This window comes from Protomyctophum parallelum (assembly GCF_964188405.1).
Source record: "Protomyctophum parallelum genome assembly, chromosome: 9".
NCBI lineage: Eukaryota > Metazoa > Chordata > Actinopteri > Myctophiformes > Myctophidae > Protomyctophum > Protomyctophum parallelum.
The window spans coordinates 41,403,321-41,417,519 of NC_139706.1; the positions used below are offsets into that span (position 1 = coordinate 41,403,321).

At 42.0% G+C, this 14,199-nt stretch overlaps 1 protein-coding gene across 1 annotated transcript in view; it reads right to left on the minus strand.

Annotated features, from left to right (window-relative positions):
- cntn5 (contactin 5) overlaps nt 1–14,199 on the minus strand; it is a 278,248-nt gene that overhangs the window by 169,639 nt on the left and 94,410 nt on the right. Inside the window, exon 3 of the mRNA XM_083773470.1 lies at nt 2,921–3,112. Within this exon, the coding sequence (XP_083629596.1) occupies nt 2,921–3,112 (192 nt within the window). The remainder of the gene's footprint in view (nt 1–2,920; nt 3,113–14,199) is intronic.

Below are 14,199 nucleotides of genomic sequence, written 5' to 3' on the forward strand. Positions count from 1 at the left end.
TGCAACAATATTGAAATGCTATGAACGTGTCCTGCAAGCATGTTAGGGTAACATTACTCATTTATAACTGACTCATGAATTATAGAAACAAGATTTGCAATATTGTGTCCCTGTCACGAGCAAATCAGGTATACCGTATTGTGGGACTTCATTGGTCCAGGTCTTCTACACACAAACACACCTATCGGCGAATAGTTTTGAGTTAAATTAACCATGTGACCGGCCTTGTTTTATGCCTCCTCAATGGTGCTACTCTTAAGACTCTGGCTTTGTGGCATTCATATAACTCCACCAATATCATGTGGGTCAGACTTATTTTTGGTTGTGGGGTTATTGTGACTTATAATCAAAAGTATATACTGTACTTTGCCATACAGATTACATACAGATAAAGCATTACTGTTTGGGCTCATGAGTGACAGCTTTATGCCTATAAAGTATCAGGCATGGTCACAGTCAGAGCACTCACTGTTTTACTTTTCCAGCTTCACATACAGTACATACGGACAAGAGCAATAATCTCACATACAGTCTCAATACTTGGCACAGCACGACTGCAGCACAGTAATAGAACAGAACAGTTACAAGTGCAATAGCTTAACACTCAGGGCTGCTGTTGGCCATGTGCTCCCACCCCTCCCAAACGCACACAGTTGCATGCACGCAAATAGCCTACATGAAATATATCGTGGGACGGTTCGTGGGACGGTTCAGCATGTAGATCAGATACTGATTTGTCCTAATGTTGGTGCTAAATAACACTTAAACTCACTGCCAGACCGGGTAGGGAAGAGGGGCCGATTCAGCTCGGAGTAGATCCACGGGCACTCATGCAACTTGAGGACGCACACAGGTTGTGACTCGTTAGGCAGCGGAGATAATTGGATCACCTTGGCTCATTTTGGTGCCCCCTGCAGGCCCGCACCGTGGTGCCCTACGCACAGTGCGTGCTATGCGTGTGCCTAGCGCCGGCACTGTTAACACTGGTCTTATCACTGGTGACCCAGTGAGACATGCTGATCCACGCTGATCCGTTAGTCTGTGCTTTGGTATTTGGTATGCATTTGGGTAATGCGAAGAGTAGGGCAAACATCTGACGTGGGTGGAGCAACTTTTGTTGAAAATGTTTGTTGCATCTTCGAGGACCATGATGAAACATATCACACTGAGAAAAACAGCCATAACCGAAATAATGTGATCACATAGCCTAAAGTCGTTATTAAGAAGAATTTCCGGAGGATCAAAGCATTGTTGGAGCTAAGGCACCGACTGTGGATACTACAGTATGATGGAGACATTTGGAAAAAGATGCTGAGAGGTGAAAATAATTGGTTTAATTTGGTAAGCATCCATCATTCCCATGTAAACACAACCCAACAAACTCAAAATGATTGATGCAGGTATAGGAGGAGGGAACTTGTGAACTCAATACTGCTGAAATCTGGCGGAGTCAGGTTACATCTGTTTGAGGGGGATGATGAAATTATACTTGGAAGAAAATATTTAAATAAGTGTACTGTACATGTATTGTTAAAAACTTTTAGGTCACAAAATTGGGGTTGCAATGTGAAACTGTTGACAACTACTTTTCTAAAGTGTAGAGGATAATGACACTGAATCAGTTTATAAATATTTATATCCTCTAACAGCACTGAAGATGTTTGGTCTGTTTCAGACACTGCATACCACTTAAATATGATATACTTCAGTAATTCAGCAGCAGTAACATTAGTATTTTCAGTCAGTTGATTGTTCATAGTCTTCACATCCATATGAGTGAAACGGCCAGGATGATTTGTATATTTTTCAACCACAGTTCTTATTTGAGGCGATTTAAAATCCCCCTACAATTCAAATGAAAAGTGCATGAACCCGTGGACTTAGTGCCCTCTACCAATATTGACGTCAGACTTCGGTGCTCTATACTGTACAAATGTAGTAGAGTCAATAGGCTACACTACAGTATTGTCTCTGAAATGTAGTGGAGTGAAGGTCAGTGTAAGTATAGCCTGGCCCATGCAGCCTGTGTGATTTATTTCTGGTCTAGAGGGGCGGATTGCAGGCACAAACAAGTGGTGGATCTGTGGTGGTTTGTTTACAGTACTCAAGTAAATGTACTTTGTTACTGTCCACCACCAGTGTTGCCTGATGAGAAATAAGCAATCAGGTCTATGAAAAGAAGCCCAAAAGAAGCGACTACAGGCCACATGAGAATTTTAATCTTTAACATATGTTACTTGGAACCTTCGGGATGCTCAGTGACATCATAGAAGGTATAGGTTTATTTCCCTGCCCACGTCACTGTTTCTTTCTCCAAGCAGGTGTTCGGGTGAATTTCACCCAGGGTTAGTGATAGATGCTTAAAATAAAGCTGTTGATGCAATTATCATGTCTCAGGAATTGTTGGACCAAAGGAGAAGAAGAAAAACATGACAGCTATCATGGGGGACCATGATATCGTTCGTTCATTATTTCTTTTCTTTTTTTCTTTTTTTGTATTCTTTTGTCATGTATTGTTGTACTTTAAATATTTTGATGAGAAATATTTAGTTTTGTGTGTAATATATTATATCGGGTAAAATATACGTGGGGTTAGCGATGTGACAAAATTAAGGTTTAGTATTCTCTGGTTAAAAATCGTGAAAGACAAATGTGTAATAATTAACACAAATCTGGCAACGTGGGTGCTGCTGGCTCAAAACATTTTCAGATGGGGGTCGATGGAAAATACATATTCATGTTGGGGTCCTTGACATGGAAATTGTTGAGAATCATTGGTTGAAACAGCATTAGGAAGCAAGCCCAAATAAGCAACTACACTTTAGAAACAAGCCCCCAAAAACGCAATCGGCAATTACCAAAATGTACAAGCGAATTTACAGAAAAACAAGCCCAATGTCGCGTTAAAACATATTCTCACCCTCACTCCTGTAGTCCTCCTGCGAGCTGATCAGACTCAGGGCTGACAGGTGGTGCGACGGCCAGTCACGCGTCATTGAGTGGTCGTGTCGAGGTCTGCTCCACGAGCCCAGCGTCGAGGCGGAGCCGCCCGACTTCATCCGCAGCACCGCCGCGTATGTCACCGGCCGTCCCACTACACATTTGGCAAAGTCTGAAAAACACAGGACACGAATGGAATTCAGTCACGCGCTGGCGTCACCACAGAATCATACTGTGAGGGGGAAAGAGGCAGAAGGCATTGTTGCGCATGCTTCATAAGAGCTAGCTCAAGGTCAAGTTTAAAATGAACTAGTAGTTTAAAATGAACTAGTAGTACTGGTACACTGTTTAATCTTGCAGTTCACAGTCCCAAATAATTACTTAATTTGCGTACATTTCTTCATTTTGTTATGTTGAAATGTGGAGTCCTCCCCCAAAAATGTAATAATTCACATGCATTTCATCAGTTTTGTAGTTCACAGTCACAAAAAGAGAAATAATTCAGCTGCACTGAGCTATTATTTTCCACTAGAATTCCATCCATCCATCCAATTTTCCTAAAAAAAGAAATCACAAATCTACAAGATTACTTTTAAAAACTGACAAATATTTGAATGTAAGTACATATTTTACCGTGTTTTTAATGCAGAAATAATTTGTGCAGTGGAAAAAGGTGCATTAAATGTAAGCAAAAGCCTTCTGTAGATGCAATGTCAATTTGATTTAGGAAGAGACATTTTCATCATGTCAGGGGGCAACTTTGTATTATGTATGTATTACTTTTTTTTGTCCTCTCTTGAGACAGTATAGGGTAATTGCGAGTAGGGAAGGCCAGGTGGGAAATGTGTCTTGGCCAGTACGGGTGCCTCTGGTTATAGATCAGACGGTTCCATCAACACGCACAAAGCGACACAGTTGACCTCTTCCCAAATAGCTATCGAGTGAATGCGTGTGAAAATGTTTCATTCCCTCCTGAAGGATGACACCGGTTTGACACAGATAACAGCTGGTTGGACAGATCTCCTAGAGGTCCCCCTTATTCATTTTCTTTGATTTGGAAATCATATTGGGAGTCAGAGGAGACAAGCTCTGGCGGTAATTAATCCAACGCCGCCAGTTTTCCCTCAGATGAGGGTCTTAACCTCTAGAGTATTTTATCTTATCTTTGATTATCTGTTTCTCTATTGAACATCCTTCCTTTGATTGGATAATTCTATTCCGCTCCGCTCTTAAGCATCTCATTGTGATTTTATGCAACGGCCGTACTCATTCGTTCAATGATGAACTATAGGACAAGCAACGGATCGTCAAATTATCAAATAATCACTGTGCAACCGGAGTCGAAAATCTAACCGTGCGAGTAGGCTAATCATACTCGACAAACCGGTTTTCCAGGATCCGAGGAGAACGTTCCCATTCTGTGTTCTAAGAAGGAGCTTGACGGCACACATTACTGTCACACAAATCCCAAATTGAGTGTGATGTGATGTGTAACTAACGCAGCAGGAGAGGATGAGATTCCTTTTAATGTGATAGATAATGTGAGCTAGAGACGAGAGTCTGTCAAAACTGTGGCAAACTCACACATGAGAGATATGAGTCCTCACAATTATATGGGAGCGAACAGGTTAGGCTCAGTCAGACACTTTCATCAGGATTAACCATTTATTGCAATGATATTGCATTCACTTTTGGCTCCTGTTATAATACAGAATCATCTACACAAGCATGACACGCAATCTGAGATCACTTTCCCCCCGAGAAGCAGAGCCTTTAGATAGCGATTACATGAACATAACAACGAACCATTCGAGGGGCATAAGTTAAAGTCGTACAATCCACAGAATCGTACATTTAGGCTGGTGAGGAGGTGGGGGCCGGTGTTTGATTACTGACAGGCTGCAGGAACGGTGCTGTGTCCAATGCTGAGTTTAATAGAAATGAAGAGTGAACACTGTTCTGATGCTTCAAAAGACTAGAAAGATCCATTAGTATTGAGGGCGTACTATATGTATTAGCTTGTTAGTGAATGTGAAAATTGTGTGAGCATGAGCACGGAGAGACGACTGACTGTTGTGCCTGCCTGAACTATCATAATAATCTACTGTATGTTGAAAAGGAGAGCTGTGCTGTAAAGATAGAGCGCTTACAGAGCCATGTAAAAAGACTGGCTGCTTTGCGTTTGACAAGAGCATAGTCACAGTCCTGAAAAGGGAAAGCAAGGCAGGGGAAGGTGGGTGTTTATTTCTCTGACATGATAAAGTATTTTGAATGAGCTGAGCAGCAAGGAAGGAATGATTATGCGTTTGAGGATGTGTCATCGGCAATGAAGGAATGATTATGCCTTTGAGGATGTGTCATCGGCAATAACAACAACAAAAAAGAAGCATTTGCACAAGTGGGGAGATGACATTTACTTAATTTTACTACCGTGGGACGAGGCAGGAGAGGCTTCAAATGAGAGGTATTTTGGAATGAAAATTGGTAAGCGAACAAATGAGCACTTGGCTGAGAACCAGCCAAGTAGACTTTGCTCGTGTTGTTCTGTGTGACTGGTTGGCTCTCATGTGGTTCAGAGCCTCCATCTTAAGCCTAACTTATGCTCCCTCGCGCGATAAGTCATGCACCAAGAACGGACGGGTATGGCAGGCCTACAAGGTCACAGCGCATCGGAACCCGCAAAGTGCTGTGAGCTTGTAGGTTGTCTATTATCGGTGCGTGACATCGGCACACAACAAAGTATGAATCAGGCTTTACCACACTAGTCAGCATGTCTGGGAAGGACAGACATGTACTGTCGCATACTATTTTATAAAAGAAAGAAGCTATGTTCATCTACGCCATTTTCTATAATCAGATAGCTGGACAGATTTGTAGCACTGGGAGGCAAACTGCAGCCGCTGAGGTCGCTGGAATGCAATCCAATGGTGGACCAGCTTATGAACAAACACTATTATGAATGATTGAAACCTTCTAAAATACTCTGTCCAGGAAAAATATATAAAAGAAGACATATCACATCCCCGAGGTGGATGTAGTTCTAACCAAAAAAACTACGTAATGTTATTGCTTTCGCAAAGGAAAGCAGGGTCTCCTCCCTCGATTAAATCATGGCTGATTCTATACCATAGAGTTATAAACTAGAGGGCATTCATTTAAATGGAAGTTGCTCAGTGGCGTTTGAAGCATCCGGAAGAACGCTCTACTTCAGAATTTTCTTCAAATGCGCAACTGCTAACCTCCTATTACTTTTTCACAATATAATACAATATATAAAGGTTTCTGCCCGACAGCAGAGAAATATGGCTTGTCACAACATTAGTAATCAGCATGCCATTTTGTAATCAGCATAACGCCTCAGTAAACCCTTCATATCAACCCATACCCAGACCACGTACAGTGCTTCAATCAGGGATGAAATGTGAAATGTATCTTCTGAATGGATCCCATCATCTCCCAAACATGTTGGAGGAGCCACTTAATGAGAGTGAGATTTGTATCCAGGCTGAGAAAATAAAGGATGTCTCTTGTCCAGTGAATAAGAGAGGGGGAGACGGGTGATTTCCAATTAATCAAAATGAGTATTTTGGTTCCAATCAGTTATTATTTTTATATTTTTTAACTTATACTCAGTTAAATTTTTTAATACATGCCTTTTACTTGTAACAGAGCATTTCTAGCATTTACTGTATACATGAATAATATCTGAGTACTTATTCCACCACTGACCATAACCAAAAATCCACCTTGAACTTGAAATGACCCAAACATAATGACTATCTGTGACTCCTGACATGCTATGTAATACCTCTGTTAGACACAGTACTGTTCGAGGCTCACTGTGAATACCAAAGTGTCACCTCAGAGGTGGTGATTCCACAGTCTTTATAGTCCATTTTTGCACACGTTTCTAAAACATTTCAGCAATGGAGAGGTGCTAAACGACAGTCTGAGGTGCTGCTGAAAGACATAAGGCTGTGAAAGATGTCTGCCGTTCAGTAGGTGATTTCAAATAATATGACATTTTGAATGGTTTTATGGCCCGTCTTCGCAGTGAAGGAACATTGCACAAGGCTCTGAAACATCTCCTCGCTCGGCTCAAACCCGGCTTTTAAAAACCTACACTGCAGTGTAATGTTGAGTGTTAATTCGCCATTCATTATATATATATATTTTTTTTTTATTGACTGATTCAACATTTTATTGACCCCACATGCCTATTCTGGGGGGGGGACATTTGCTAACAATAGCTGATCAAAAACGCGTTTTGAGCTTGTAGATTGGCTATTTTTGGTGAAGGGATGAGGTGTAGATGGAACAATGCAAACATTTCAGACAAACACACTGTACGGCGAATGCATGATTATACAAAAAATAAATAAGAGTGTGTGCCGAGTGCCTGCATGAGCACATTGAGCACCCAAAGTCAAAATATGTGGTTAAAACAATAAACAAATGGAGGCTAATTTGGTTCTGAAGAATTGAATTAAAAACACTCCGGTTTACTGCATGTGTTCCTTTTCTTCCAGTTGAATCAATGGGTCTTTTCTTAAATGATTAATATTGATTTGCTCTCACAATGTGTGGGCTACAATAACGTCTTCTTTAAAAGGCTATATGGTTCCATGAAGATCCATCACCTACAGTACGTACTGAAGAAGCATTTTATTCATCCAGTTTTTTGTGTTCCTCATGTGGTTCTAAATAACCTTTTTGCGAAAGTTCCTTGAGGAAACAGAAATGGGTCCTCAAAGCCATCAAAACCACCAATGTGCTGATGGTGCACCATTAACCACTTGAACCCTATATAGCATCCCAATGTTGGGCATGTCGTATTGTCGTGGTAGTAGGTGAACAATGACCTAAGCATAGCCCATTTACAAGCTGACACTGTGAGCATGTTGCCAAATAAAAGCCTAGTACAGGATCTTGTGATGTGACTTGGTTATTCTTCCTATATGACTGCATTGCGCAGAACGTTACTCACTCTTTATCTGGCTGTACCTGAGCTGGCACATTTTTTTCCCCCGCTCAGGATCAATGAAGGTCAATCTATCTAGGTTCCAGTATGCATCTTTATTTGTGTGTGTGTGTGTGTGTGTGTGTGTGTGTGTGTGTGTGTGTGTGTGTGTGTGTGTGTGTGTGTTTAAATTGCATGCAGGGTTGTTATGTTGCTGGCTGAGCCCCATGCTGGGCTGCATGTCTGGGCTCCCATGTGTTTCATGATGCTGTCTGGATAGATGACCCCTGTGGTCTATACCTGCTCACCTGTCATCTGTTCCTGGTTGTTTCTACCTTGTTTCGCATGCAGGATGTCTTATGACGCCGTGATACATACAGTACATCCATGTGTGCGGTTTGATCGCTACCTGCACTGTTTTGTAGTAGTTTCGGGTATGACTAAATAATGTATGGATATGTAGATTACTCTGCATGGAGACGTACTGTATGTACGTAGTAACCTTAGCCTACAAAGTGGTCTAATATATTATTATTATTATTTTAGTTGAACTGCAAACTGACACAAATGTTTTTCATCAACAATGTGGATGTTGATGAATTCTGAATTTCTGAAGAAACAAGTATTTTAGGTCGTTCTTGTGGAGTTTGTGTCATACATTTTGAAAGCCATTGTTTAACTATTGTATAATTCCTAATTAAAGGGGCATACTGTAGACTACACAGAGGCAAACAACCGTGAATACCTTATGGAATGTAATATCCTCATGTCATACTGTACCTATGTGTTAACACTTGCACGCATAAGCATTTTGACTGCTCCTGTCCTGTCAAGAGCATGACAGAAAAGGTCAGCTTCTTTGAGGGGACTAACATTTGAAGTTGAGATGGGGGGCTAATTCCTGACAAATACGGCTTATCAGAAGGGAGAGAGAGAGAGAGAGAGAGAGAGAGAGAGAGAGGGAGAGCCCTTTGTCTGTTTGACTGGCGAAGCTGACAAGCGCCTGTCACCTTCATCTGATAAAAAAGAAACGACCCCGTGCCGATCTCGGATCCCTTTCATTTGGCGGCTACAAAAACAGGAAGTTCCCATTGGCGTATCCAGGAGGGAGAGCTGTGAGGTGAAGTGAAGGCACGGAGCGATCATTACTTCTGAGATAAGATCTCAAAGGCAGACACTGGCCGTTTTGTACGCGGACGAAGAACACAATGTGAGAAATGTTTTTTTTTTCTTTGTGCCTGCTTCATTCTTCCTTTGCTCACCAGGACTTGGACATTTTGTAAAAATTGATTATTATACACTTTACAAAGATGCATTGGTGCTGCCCTTCACCTCGACAATAAACACATTAGGTCAGAACGTGTTATCTAGAACTAAATTAATTTATTTTACACCTATACCGGTGTAAGAGATTCCCTTATATGCTGTATTGTGTGCGTCTGTGTACATAGTAAATTATTCAGTGTAATCTACTGACTAATGTAGGCTACCATGCAGTATGCACACACAGAGACACTATATAGTTGCTGCCGTATGGAAATATGTCAAAAAAAGAGTATTTTAAAAATATTTTAAAAACATTAAAATAGTGAAAATAGGCGATAGGCCTATATACAGTACAACCTCACAACACATTGCATCACAGCACGTTGTGAGCTTGTAGATCTGCCATTTTCACTACTTTTGTGAGAAACATTTGGATGATCAAGTAGGGCAAAACAAATAAATATGGATACACAAGGTTTCTGCTCGACAGTATGTATATTCTCGACAGTATGTATATTCTACATCAGTATCAGTACCGGTATGTTACCCAGGCCGTTATTGTAAAAGAGAACTGGTTCTCAATTAACTCACATCTTGTTGAACATATGGATGCGAGTCACATTGGTACAGTGTATGAGATGACTAAATATGGAATAAATAAGCTGCAAAGATAAGGCAGTGAGGTTGAACAACATGGCACAGATATGCTTAGGGTAGTGTCGGTGCGTGCGTGCGTGCCTGTGTGCGTGCGTGGGCAAAATGCCTATTTTTCTTTTTTGTTAGGTTTATAATTATTTAAAGGTGCAGGCATGTCGAGGTAGGTTTAGGGGTGTGGGTTGGAGTTATGCAATGCTTGATTTATACTTAGGTATAGCTTTAGCTTTATGGGTTATGGTGTAAAAAAGAAGGAAAAAAAATCTGAAATATAAATGTCCTCACAAGTACAGTGATTCAAACGTGTGTGCGTGTGCGTGCGTGTGCGTGCGTGCGTATGTGTCCCTGTCTGTGTAATAAATAAATAATGCCTGGGGAGAATGGTCTAAATGTCATCTGGTGGTATTGCAGTGTTGAGCTCCATATCACAGAAGAAGACAATGTATGAATCTTAGGCTCATCGTCAGCCGTGGCGCTGCGGTGTGAAAAATTAATTAGAATAACATAAGTAGGTGAGACGCCGGCACGGGGCCTCGAGTACACGGACATGATTAGCCACAGCAGCTGTAAGATTAATGGAGACCTTCACAGGGAGATCATATTGACTGAAGCTGATTATGCTTGAGACCATTTATTCAGCGGAATATCATTACGGATTGAGGAATCCATAGATCATATGCGGCAGCACCTCTCCTCCGGCTCCGATCAGACTCGACTTGGTAACTAAAACCCCAGACTAGGGACTGATCCTCGGTGTGCTGCGCACTGTGATGAGTTGTCTCAACCTTACGAGAGACATAGCGAAACATCCAGGGAATAATGGGAGGGTGGTGAGAATGGTGTTTTAAGTCCCAGCTGATCTGTGTATATAGCTGGGATGATCTTGTCCTTGGTTTTTGCTCAATTATATTCTAACATGAATCCAACAGCCTCTATCCTGCTGATGATACACCTTAGGGCTGCAACTATTGATTACCGGTATCTTCTCATAGTGACTATTCTCTGGATTACTTTTTCGATTAACGGAATAATCAAGAAGCATGTTTTTTATTACAATCAAAATGAAAAATGTACAGTATCAACAAATCAAAGTGAAAAAAAGTAATTGATTTTATGCTGGGTTTTTTTGTAATCGTACTATAATTCAGTCAGTGTCTGTCTGTCTGAATGTGTGTCTGTCTGTCAGAAACACCGCCGTAATTCAGTCAATGTCTGTCTGTCTGAATGTGTGTCTGTCTGTCAGAAACACCGCCGTAATTCAGTCAATGTCTGTCTGTCTGAATGTGTGTCTGTGTCAGAAACACCGCCGTATCTCCTCACCGCCTGCACCAATCGCTCCCACTTTTCACACAGGAATTGACCATAATAATTATGGAGGTCTTAACAAAGCCCAATTTAACAAATAATAAATTAATAATGAATTTATTAGTGAATTAAAAATGTGAAAACGCACCCAGGGCGCAGTACCCCCGGCGGGGCAATATCTCACAACGGGTAAGGGCTAGTGTAATAAATTGATTAGTCTGACTGACCACTTACTCTTAATCTCATACTTTGTTGTACAGTGGTGTCATGCAAAAAATACCAGATCTGCCAGCTCGCACTAAACGTCCCATTGCGAGGCGTTTGTGAGCTATTTTCAGTCTTTTGATAATCGACTATTTGGATGTCCTGTATTCAAATAACTGTTGCACTTACTATGGCAATAACAGAGTCCAACACAAACACGATAATAACAGGTTTACATGGTGCAGAGGCAGCCACACCATTTTACTATATGGCATTAGCCTCATGTCCCAAGTACATTCCTGTGTGTGTGTGTGTGTGTGTGTGTGTGTGTGTGTGTGTGTGTGTGTGTGTGTGTGTGTGTGTGTGTGTGTGTGTGTGTGTGTGTGTGTGTGTGTGCGTGCGTGCGTGCATGCCGGCCTGCGTATCTGTGTGCATGCCGGCCTGCGTATCTGTGTATGTGTGGGTGCATGCGTGCGTGCCTGTGTGTGTGCGTAGAATGATTGCCAAGGCTCGGGTGGTGAGCTAATTTTCATTTTCCTAAACTCAAGTGTTGAGCACAGAAGTGGGGGGTGGTGGAGTTTGAGGGGTGTTCAATTAAGCCGGTGTTTGCCCGTCAGTTGGAGCGTGATAATCAGAGCTGATGAGGAGCCTGCAAATTGCTCCCAAACTGTGCAGCGCTTTTAGGCTTTACATACGTAATGTCACAGCTGTGCCTGCTGATATATGTTCTGCACACCATTTTTATGTTTTTTCTAGATCCCTGGTTCATTTTACCGAAGAGGCAATTGGCAAGAATGGATTTTACAGCGGCAAGCCACTCTGTCTAGACAATACGTTTAAGCGAAACTCCATAATGCTTTTTCCCCCCTTGTTTTTCTTACATCTATCTCGCAAGGTATTTATTCAATGCATGATTCTCCCCCTGCGCACTGCATGCAAATACCCCATCCAATTCCCCAACGACACTTGCATAAGAAACCATATTTCTAGTGGCTGACTCCTTTGCCCTTGGTGAAAATGACTTCATGCATCACTTATACAAGACTCCACATCTATATTCCCTGCAACCCACTTTTAATATTGAAATAGTATGTGGCTTAGCCGGGGTACGGCGGTATTACCATACCACACTTAACACTCCAAGCAGACCCTCCAGTTCAGTCAGGGGGTGGACAGGCCTGGAACATCATGTCAGACCAGCCCACTTTCATACAGTACGTACAGGAGAAACATCATAATTGTGCTGCCCTCTCTTTACCCCCCTCCCCCCGTATAAAATATACGTGTATAGAGTAGACTAAGACAGCACGAATGAGTGGAGGAGACAGTATAGACTGACCTCAAGCCGATTCTTCCTCCAGACCGACCACAACGTCGAAAACATTATTCAATATTGGTACAATTTTACATGATGGCAAGTCCCTCTGGCCTCTGCAATGTGGGGGAGATATGGTGAGGAGAGAAAAGGTGGCAGTGACACAGTGACCCTGCCACTCTCAAAGGCCATATTCGAAACATTTTCCTTGCCATTCCGGTCATGTGCATCAGATCGGCAGGCATATGGTATTGCAGGTACAATACGAATACCTGCATTGTGACTCCTGTATCGGGATACATATCTCATTGTGACTGTTGCATCATGACTTCTATTTCAGAATACATACAGTAGGCCTATCATATCACAACTCCTGTAACAGGCCATGTTTCATATCACAACTCCTGTAAAAGGCTATATTTCATATCACAACTCCTGCATCAGGATCAGGGCTCATCACCATGTTGGCTTGTGGTGGACATTTTTGTCCAAATTTAAAAAAAAATGCCACGGACATACAAAATGAGCGGGCAATAATATCACCAGAAACACAAAGCCCCGAATGACCATTACAGGTCTGTAACACTGACCATTACAGGTCTGTAACACTGACCATTACAGGTCTGTAACACTGACCATTACAGGTCTGTAACACTGAGTGTACAAATGGAACCAAATGGACCCCGAATGACCATTACAGGTCTGTAACACTGAGTGTACAAATGGAACCAAATGGACCCCGAATGACCATTACAGGTCTGTAACACTGAGTGTACAAATGGAACCAAATGGACCCCGAATGACCATTACAGGTCTGTAACACTGAGTGTACAAATGGAACCAAATGGACCCCATTACAGGTCTGTAACACTGAGTGTACAAATGGAACCAAATGGACCCCATTACAGGTCTGTAACACTGAGTGTACAAATGGAACCAAATGGACCCCATTACAGGTCTGTAACACTGAGTGTACAAATGGAACCAAATGGACCCATACACTCTCAGAGTTATGGTGGTTCTTGAAAATAAAAATCACACCTGTGTGAAGTGAGGGGCACTCTTATTACCCTCACTTTTAGCTTCAATACAATATGTACTTTGCTCAGCCAATCAAATCCTCGCTATGGGGTGATCAGCCAATCACAAGCCAATGTTTGTTTTTACACAAACTCGGAAAGCTGGCCATGGGAGGGGCTAGCTCTGGTCCATAGCCTTCTACTGCTTCTACGATTCTGCCCTGCGCAGTAAGGCTATGGGATCTCAAATCGAAATCAGACCAGTCTCTCCTCTTTGGCGTAAATAAAAAGAACGTTTTTGCTACTCACCAAAACAAAGGCGGGTTGTGTCATTAGAAAGCCTAATTTCCTTAGTGGACGCACTCTGAGCCCCCCACCACACGTATAAACGGTACTTATTGGCCAGAAAGGGATTTTTTTTCACCGGAGGAAATATCACTAGAGGGCGCAGCGGAGTAACTAAAAATATTTTTTCCCCGGTGGAAACAAAATCCCCTTTTGGCCAAAAGGTACAGTTTATACGTGTGGTGGGGGGC